Genomic DNA, 9,885 nt, shown 5'->3' with positions numbered 1-9,885 from the left:
TCAGTCAGTTGATGCATGCATGCACTCAACTAGTGTATTCCAGATAACTGAAGATTCCCTCATCAGAAACTCATGCATGTTTATTCTGAGAAAGACCCAGTTGAGCTAAATGTCAAGGATAGTGTACTATCAGTTGCATGTGTTTTCCTATAAAGGAAACTCATGCATGCAGTCAAGGTAAGGTTCCTTGAGGATTGCGCAGTTCATATAGGGTGTGAGATCAGTGTGAGAGATCAGTTTTCCACTTGGTTGGAGAAGATCATCCCAGAGGAACAACGCAAGGAAATAGGAGCTTGGAGGGCAGAGAGGAAGGCTTGTGAGAAGCCAGGATTTCCTGTGAGCATCTGTGAGGATTGTACTGAGAGCTGGCTAGCTGTGAGAGCTAAGGCTTTGTATAATCTCTATGTATTTCCACCTTGTATGATAATACAGATAGTGGGGTTTTTAGCTAAGGCTTTCCCCAAAGTATTTTCATGTGTCTTGGATGATTGATTCTTCTTCTGGTTATATGTGTTCAGCTCGATCTAGCTCAATCTTTAAGCTTCCACAAATTGATAGTAGAAGTAGATTATAGTATTTTGCTTTGGTATATTGCATTATTGGGTTAATCTATAGCCAGATTTTCTACATGGTCTTAGAGGTAGATTTGTAGAGAATTTGCAGAATTTCTACACAAACATGAAATTAAACAAGTGAGTCATGTAAGATACAATTATAGATATTTTGACAACTGAAAAAACTAATATTTTCTAACTAATATATAATTACTTTATAAAACTGGGATAAGTTCCTTGAAGTTGGACATCAACCATATTGTTCGATAGCATAGGATAAAAGTGAAGACAAGAAACATAACTAGTATTGGTATATACAAACATGAAATTAAACAAGTGAGTCATGTAAGATACAATTAGAGATATTTTGACAACTGAAAAACTAATATTTTCTAACTAATATATAATTACTTTATAAAATTGGGATAAGTTCCTTGAAGTTGGACATCAACCATATTGTTCGATAGCATAGGATAAAAGTGACAACAAGAAACATAACTAGTATTGGTATATACAAACATGAAATTAAACAAGTGAGTCATGTAAGAGTTAATTTTTAGAGGAATCAATTTATGATTTTTTAGAATTCGATTTAATTTGAGTAAATACAATATTAGCTTGATACTCACCTAGTATGTTGAGTTTTTGTCTAATTTGTTGATTTACCACTAGATTTCCCCAATTAGACTTGCACCTTATATTGGGTTTCCCCGTCTCCTTTAAGATGTGTCCTTCGGGAATCTTTATTTTCCAATAAATATCCACGACACGAAAATACCAAGTTTGTTGGATAGAGGAGCAACTAGTGTCCATAATCTAGTCTCTCAGTTCTCCCAACTACACATCTCACAAGTTTCGGCACCTTAGACATGCTTCATCCACTACTCTCTCTAATTCCACTTGGATAACTAGCGGGGTGTTAGTGAAGAATCTTCTAGCCTCTTCCTTCACCGCAATCAAATGAAGATGGTTAAGGGATGAGAGGGTGTGTCTACCTACTTATAGGTATTAATGAATTCATAGTATTATTGAGAAATCAAAGGTTAAGATTTATTTCCAAGTTATTTATGTTTTTTGATTAATTTATTTTAAATTAATTAATTAAAGATAATTTCATGTCAATATGTGTGATATTAGGCATGTGGTATTGATAAACCATAACATTTACCCATTAATATTGTTAAAAGAAAAAATTTACAAGTTAAAATTTTCCATAATAAAATGAGAATAAATTTCCATAGTTAAAAACATTATTTTATATATGTTAATTTTATAATTAATAATAATTTTAATTAAAGTTATAATTGAGTTAATTTTTTTTTTTTTAATTTAAATTTTATATAATATCTTAGGAAATAAATGCTTTTATGTTACCTAAATATTTATATATTGTGAAATAAATATTTTGATGTTTATCCCTACCTTAATTATTAATCTTCACCTCTCATTTGAATTAAATGATAGATTTAGCAGTTGTCTATAACGCGACTTTTTGGAAGCCTTTCCGGCGGCTTTTTCCAGTCGAAATCCGGCAGGAATTTATTGGAATCGCAAGTTTGATAGCTAGTTTCTGCACAATGAAAGCGTCCCAGGGGTTTTCCACGGTGCTGAATCCAAATATGCAGTTGAAAAACCATTTTAACTGCAACAAATCAATATTTAATCTCAATATCTTCCGCCGGATTCCGTCACCAGAATCTCCAAAAAGTCCCATTATAGACAACTCCATAAATTTATTTCAAAATAGATTATTTATAGATTTATTTCATAATAGATTTATAATCGGTGAGCTCTTGTTGTTAACGTATTTAAAGAAAGTCAACTTACCGTGATGACATGCGGTTTGGCCCGAATAGGCCAAATTGGAATATAACTTGGAGTTGACTTAATTTATATTTTTGGAATATAAATTGGTTTTGACTTAATTACTAGGAGAAATTCAAGTTAGAAGTCTTTTTGAAGTCATCAAAATTTAGTTTACAATTTACATCAAAATTGTAAACTAAATTTTACATCTTCAATTGTAAACTAAATAACGTATTAGGTTTGGCACCAGACAATTTTGTCATAGGGTTTGTGATAACGCCAGCCCTTGTCTTCCATGAATGATAACAGGAGGAGTAATCGCATTCGTCCTTTTCTTGCTGTTCACATATTGATTTTTGAACTGGTCACAATGTGAAACGAAAAGGATCCTACACTCATGCCGTGCCGCCCTCCCTCACTTATGCCGTGCTGGGAAAGGCAATGGATCCTGCACGCAAATTTTTTGTGGACATAAATTGGCTGCCTGCTACTATAAAATGGCATAGCATCCTGCCATCAACCACAACAATCATTTATATTACTTTTTGTGGTTTTGTTTGTGTTTGTGTTTCTGTGAAAATGCAGTCATCGACAAAGTTGCCCGTTGTTGTTATTGCCGCGTTGCTTGTGGTTCTGTTCGTTGGCACTGCGTCTGGTACTTCAAGGGACATTAAAATTTATGGGTGGGAAAGGACAAGGTGATCAATAAGCCTCCTCCTGTTACTGTTCATGGCAGAAGGCGATCATTGTCGCAGATAACGGTATACATACCCGACCTTCCAGAAATTCCTCCGGTGGTCATAGGATCACCCCCAGACGCTGGGAAAACTCACGCTCCACCAACCCTACCACCTGCACTGCAGCAGCCATTGCCTCCAACGACAGTGACACCTCCCTTGGCGGTGCAACAGCCTTCCAATCCCGTCATTCCAGTCCCTTCCATCCCCTTCATACATCTTCCACCACTTACACCTACTCATTAATCAGTGCAGCCCCGAGAAGTAAGTAGTAAAACCTAATTATTTAGCAATATAACGCGCACATAGCCCCAGTATTTGTTATAACTATGTATTACCTACTGTGCCACCTACTGGCTCTGTTAGAAGGTCTGTTTATCGACGATAGTGAATAACGGCGCAACAACTTCAGTATTTACTGAATTCTGTATGTCTGTCTGTCTTTCTATGTTATATGAATAATATAATGCATGATATTTCCTCGAATGCTTGCGAAAATGATGTTCCTGCTTTCCGTGCAACGTTCATTCGAAGTATGTTGGGATTTCTGCAATTTGATAGTTTATATCAATTATCAAGCTAGTGGCGATAGCTATTCTACATGTTGGACATTGTTAATTAAAGGCAGCACTGGAATGGAGCTACCTCATTGAGGTTAATAAATGTAGCTATTGCGCTTGAGTTTGTTCAAGAACATATGATATGAAATGAACAATTTTGAATATGATATTCCATTACATAAACTTAGAAACAAAAACATTTTATACTTTATGATACAAAGGCATTATTCAAAACAACTTTGTTTTTTTCCAAGGGAAAAAATCGAACTTTTTTATAAGGAATAAAAAAGTTACATAGTATATGAGTAAACATTCTGCAGAGGAAGAGCAAAAACTCCTCTGAGTAAGAGCATCAGCATATCTACAGAAATCTATAAGACTCCTGTACCCGGCCTGTACAGCCATACCAAAAAAAAAACTGAAATCCAAGATGTCTCCTGGGTCTCCTTTCATGAGGAAAACAACCCAGAAAACACATACAGTAACACAGTTCACATTCAAAACAACTTTGTTAATAAACATAACAATAACAATAATTAATATCGACCATGCATCCACAGTTAAACTTAATTCAGTTTACATCAAAATTTAGTTTACAATTGAAGATGTAAAAACATTGTTTAAAGTGAGTAATAATTTTATTGTCAACGATACTATCAATAAAGTTTTTGTTTGTTGGTTGATATTAATTACTAATATCACCAATAGATCCAGTGTTAAAATAAAACAGTGATTAAACCTAGATCCAGTGTTAAAATAAAACATTGCTTAAACCTAATGATAATGTTATTGACCAACATCAACACTGATAAATTTCAATAATGTGTACTTTCTAAATATAGCATCCATGAATTAATATCAATAACGTGTCCATTTTTAAAGGTTATGAAAGACTTTTTTTAACAACTTATTTGAACTTGATGAGGAGGGTAGTGATAGGCTTTCCATACTTATGTTTATTTGTTTTAAAACTGCAGGTTTAAGTGGATTTAATAAAAAGTTGAATATTTTAAGTTGTTATTAAAAATAAATATAAATTAATAATATTAAACTTAAAACTTAATTTTGAGTGCCTTTTCTTCTTTTTTTTGGCTGAAGCAAGAGACGGTCTTTCTATTGATTTAAGAAAGAAAATAATTTACATAGGTTATAGCAAGCATTCAAAAGCGCAAACCCCCAACAGGAAGAGGGAGAATTAAACAATGTGCCCTAAAACCCACTTCCTTTTTTTTTTTTAAAGAACCATATAGTTCACTCACAAGTAGCCTCTGATGATCTGTCCCCTTTTAATCAGACGGTCCACAAACAAAACACGCGGAGCAGTGGCCTGCGAAAAACCCCCTAAAGTGCTCGACCCATTATGGCCGTCGATCTTCCCCTTCTAATCCGACGGCTAGTATTCATATCGCGCAGCTTAGAAGCAGGATGAATACCATGCGATGAGGGCGGTATTCCTTCCTTGGTCCCTGCCACGTGTTGCTCTCTGAGTGGCATCGTTAGCTTTTCCTAAAAACCATCTTTGGGTTTGAGGGCACCCTATAAGGTGGTAAACCGTAAGAGGTTTTGACCTTTTGGTCCCACAAACCTGCACGACCATCTGTGGCCGTTGATCTTCCCCATCCTGATCCAACGACCCCAATCAATATCGCACATCTCATAAGCTTGAGGATTACCACGCGATGAGGGCGGTATTCATTCTTCTTCCTCTGCCACACGTCGATTGCTGAGTGGCATCGCGTGCCATCCGGGAAAATAGCTTCCTGGTCAAAGGGTGCCCGATGCAGGTGGTATATCCCGAGCAGTTTTCGACTCCGGTACTCAACTCTCCTGGTTCCCAATGCACTGCCTGAGGAAGACGTGCCTTGAAGGGTCGCCTTTTGCACGGAAAACACCAGGACTTGTGTTGGCAGCCATTGTCAATCTTCTCGGTAGCCCATTTCCTCGGAGCTTTTCCTTTTGTGCAGATAGCTTCTTGCCCTATGACTTCCTCTGTCCTGACTTCCAGTAGCGCCCAGGCTATTGTAGACTTTGTTGAAATCCTGAGCAGTCCTAAAGTGAACCTTCGCTGAGAATCTGCCTAAAGTGAACTTATTCCTCATTTGCATAAAGTGAAATGTTGTCTCTCTATCTGTTCTGATAGTGTTGTCTATCTATGAGGGCCTGAGATGAGCATTCATCTCTCACTCTGTCATCTGTTACCTCCTCCCACCAGCAACACATGTCAGTAAGCTTGCTTCTAACCCCCTCATTGGCTAGCCAGTCCACCACTTTGTTGGCTTCCCTGCGAACATGCACAAACCTGAGAGTACTTAGAATTCTTAGGTGTGATTGGATTCTTTGGTAGACTTATGGATGCTCTTGGCTGATTTGAGACTCCCATCTACAATACCTTATTAATTACAATGATGAATGTTACAATACCCTATTAATTCCTATTAATTACAATGATGAATTTCAATTATGGGGCCTTACATTTATAATGATGAAACCCTAGCTTGATTCAATTTATTTAGTTGTTCAAATTTGTTTATTCCTATTAAATTTCTATGTTATTCCTTTATTTATATTTATAGGTGTATAAATAAATATTTATTTAATATCTATATAGAGAGAAAAGTTGAAGGTTTATAATGAATGCTAAAGATAATTAATTTCTAATAATAATATTATATAAAAGATATATTTAAATTAAAAATTATATATTTAATAAAACACTATTTATAATTTATAATTTTAAATTATATATTTAGTAAAAGAATATGAAAATGTATGGTGTAAATTGATTAGGTCATTTTCTTTTAACATGGTTGTATACATTTCGATTATAAGTAGGCTAAACTATTTCTAATGTGTGCAATGGTAGTATTTAGCCCAATATCTTATAGAACTAAGATGCTAAAATATTTGTTTAGCTATACTACTTTTCTATCCAAGTACTAGAGAGTGATTTCTTTGAGTTTTTTTCTAGATGTGGTACAACAATACGATGAATGATTTGAGTATATAAAGCTGGTTCTAGAAATACTTTCAGAAATTCTTATATACAATTACTCTAGTTGTACTTTTTATAGTTATTGAATGACGAATCATTCTACTATTTAAATCACTAAAATGTGTTTGTAAAAATAAATTAAAAAATTTAAGAGCTTGTTGACTTATGAAAAATATCTTAAAATTATCAAAAGTAACTTACTTGTTCAAGATAGGGTTTGAGATTGAAAATGTAAAATAAACGCAATTTGTGCTATACTTCTTGGATTTTATTATGACCCTAATTATGGAATTTGATAGCTTCTTTGGATCTACTAGCACTAGTTTGACTAAAATTTGTGTACTCTATCAGAAGATATTCAATCTACAAAATTATATTAATTTCATCACAAATATGCAAAAAGAAAAAAGATTCTCACTTTGTGCCCCAATAATTCTCTCACACTACTACATGTAGGGGGGTTTTAAGACAATATTTGAGTCAATTGTCTTAACTTAAGACAAAAAGAAACTCAAATATTGTCTTAAATATTGTCTCTAAGCGGGTGTCTCAAAATATAATGTCTCAAAATATAATGTCTCAAAAATTTGTCTCTATAAAGACAATATAGAACACATATTATTATTGTCTCTATAAAGACAATTTGATTTGTCTCTCTAGAGACAATTTCATTTGTGTCTCTTTAGAGAATTACATTTTTGTCTTTTTAGAGACAATTCCATAATTCAAACTATTGTCTCTCTAGAGACAATATAAAAAATTATTTAAAAATAAATAAATAAAATCATTTTGAATGTCTGCTGGCCCGTATCGTTCTCACCTAGAACAGATTCGTAAGATAATAAGCAGGAATCTTCCACACAATACAGAGTTAACAAAATGTGCGTACGCCTCCAGACGCTTAGTAGGCGCGTTAGTATTAGATAAAGATTCAATTCAGATAGGGTGTTAGTAGCTGAGTTCCAACATATAGTTGATCAAGACACAATGTTTTGGCCGTAGCTGATCAACAATGCCTACCTGTAATTGATGAAGAAATCTAAAATGTCCAGGAGTAGGATTTCTTTAGAAGGGTAAAATCACTAAAAGCATGATGCTTTAAAAATTTTAAGGCTTACTTCAGGTCTGCTTCAGAGTAGCCTGTATGAAGGGTAAGTGTTTTGTTCCAACATGGATCCTTCCTCAAAGTGCATCGAGCAATGTAGACAGCAGCAGCAGTAAGCATTGATGGACCGTAGATAGTCCATGCGCTTTATGGACATATCTTGCCATGCCAAGCACTTAATGTCCAAGAGGCTTATAAAGGGATAAGAGGCAAAAATAGGAAACAGGCATATTCAACAATAAAATAATAGAATGAATGAGAAGTGAAACACAGCCAAACCACATAGCCTCCAATTCAAATATAAGTAGACAATACTGGCATCTGTTGTATGATTGCAAACAACATAAATGTTTTCATGTCATTGTCAATAAAATTGAATGTAGGCTAAGAGCATCATGCTTTGAATTCCCCGAGACTCTCTCAACCAAATATTTTTGTTGAATTTACAATTTCTTTCATCCAATTTACAATTTCTTTCATCCATTAGGACATCAGAACATGCTGGAATAAGAACACAGGACATATTATTCATGTTCTTGAATATAACTTTAACACCATGTATAATCATAATTCCACAAGGCTTGGTAAGCAATAAGAAGCACTATTTCTATACAGTTAAAAAGTGGCCATAAAAAGATTTGACACAAGTTAGCAAGACTGATGGTCCCAATGCACAATTATTTTGCCAAATCAGAAAATACACATCTTTGGGGATGCACACTACTAAAAATCTAGAAATATTTACATTAATTTAGGTGAAGAGAGCAATTCTCCTAGTTAAGCAGATAACTAACTCTCGAAATTCTTCTTTGGCATCTCCGTCACTGTCTTTAAAATTTGAGAATTGTCGTCAATAATACTTCCTTGTGTCCAACATTTTAACATCTCCAAGGCTACTTTTGGTTGATCCATTGGGAACATATGACCTGCATCATGAACCTGGTGCAGCAAAATAGAAGATTCTGTAAGGAAGAAATTATCTACTTGTACAACGAAATCAAAGATGATCATCGAGTGCCTTTTACCTTGAGAAAACTGAGTGGTCCATAACTGGTTATTAAACCTACTTCCTTATCATCTACAAGGAAGGATTTTGTAGGTGCCTTCTTGAAATTCTCACTTCCAGACCAATCCATGGAATTCACCCATCTTGAATTGCCTGAAAGACACATAATTTGAACAATTAACTTTTCAATTTTGAAGATTAGACTGACAAGCCTGAAAAACACAACTGCAAATAAGTTAATAACAGACTTAACACCTAAATCATAAAGTCATTGTCCAAAACAAAAACAAGATGTTATATGTATACAGTATCGTTACCTAACCAATTGCAAATGAGATCATATTCTCCTGCATAAACTAGCAACTTAACACCATCCTCCAAGAGTGTTGGAATGCCAACTTCCATATTCCGCATCCAGTCAGTAAGCATAGCTTCATAAACCAAGGGGCTACAGGAGACAAATTTTCGGCTGCCAACCCCCAGGGCATCCCTAATGGAACCCTGGTTTAAGTAATTCTCCATATTTGAAAAATCATAGCACAGGCCACCATTGCACTCCTTCCGAACATCATAGTACTGCAAAATATAAAACAAAATAATGAAAATTAATATCGTAAGATATATAAAACAATGATGACAAACTACATTTTAAGATACAAAATGCTGATAAAATAAACATAATGTCTGGTTGTCTAGTATTTAGAATTTAAGTCTTACATTGATATTCCCATCTAATGCCATAATGGAATTGAAAATTGAGGTGCACACCAAGTATGATGAAAAGCATGTGACAGTCCCTTTGGTACCTGGCAAGTTATCACACTGGCTATAATCAGAACCTACATTAAGAACCTTCGATAAAGGATCCAAGTTAAGATCAGCCGTAACCAGTTACTTAAAACACTTCACAAATGGTAACTAAGGATCATAAAGCAAACAACATTAGGCCATCAAGCTTCTCACAATTTAAAACATAGTAACAAGATTTCAATATGAACACATACAAATCTAGTTCAGTAAACAAAGTATACATCTCATAAATATGAAAATATGCATTTAGTTCCAAATTTTAATAGGATTTCAGCCCCATGAAAAAAATATTCCTTGAAATTTGATGACTAGTTT

General features: G+C 34.5%; 1 protein-coding gene across 1 annotated transcript; it reads right to left on the bottom strand.

Annotated features, from left to right (window-relative positions):
• Positions 1–8,543: 8,543 nt before the first annotated feature.
• Positions 8,544–9,574, bottom strand: LOC149202814 (serine carboxypeptidase-like). The gene is made up of 4 exons (XM_089401691.1): positions 9,478–9,574; positions 9,078–9,336; positions 8,780–8,913; positions 8,544–8,693 (listed from the first exon to the last, which is right to left on the bottom strand). The coding sequence occupies exons 1-4, from the start codon at positions 9,499–9,501 to the stop codon at positions 8,544–8,546; spliced, it is 567 nt and encodes a 188-aa protein (XP_089257817.1). The 5' UTR covers positions 9,502–9,574.
• Between the last annotated feature and the right edge of the window lie 311 nt (positions 9,575–9,885).

The sequence above is a fragment of the Pinus tabuliformis genome, chromosome 2_1 (assembly GCF_031772625.1).
Source record: "Pinus tabuliformis cultivar Carrire ecotype Pingquan chromosome 2_1, CPIR1, whole genome shotgun sequence".
In the NCBI taxonomy this organism is placed as follows: domain Eukaryota; kingdom Viridiplantae; phylum Streptophyta; class Pinopsida; order Pinales; family Pinaceae; genus Pinus; species Pinus tabuliformis.
The sequence above is the reverse complement of the archived record's forward strand: the minus strand, read 5'-3'. Positions and strand labels throughout refer to the sequence as shown.

Coding starts and splice junctions, on each gene's coding strand:
- LOC149202814 (XM_089401691.1), bottom strand. CDS start 9,501: ATGGCATTAGATGGGAATATCAAT. Junction 9,337..9,477: donor CATTAGATGGGAATATCAAT/GTAAGACTTAAA, acceptor TATATTTTGCAG/TACTATGATGTTCGGAAGGA. Junction 8,914..9,077: donor TCTCATTTGCAATTGGTTAG/GTAACGATACTG, acceptor TGTGTCTTTCAG/GCAATTCAAGATGGGTGAAT.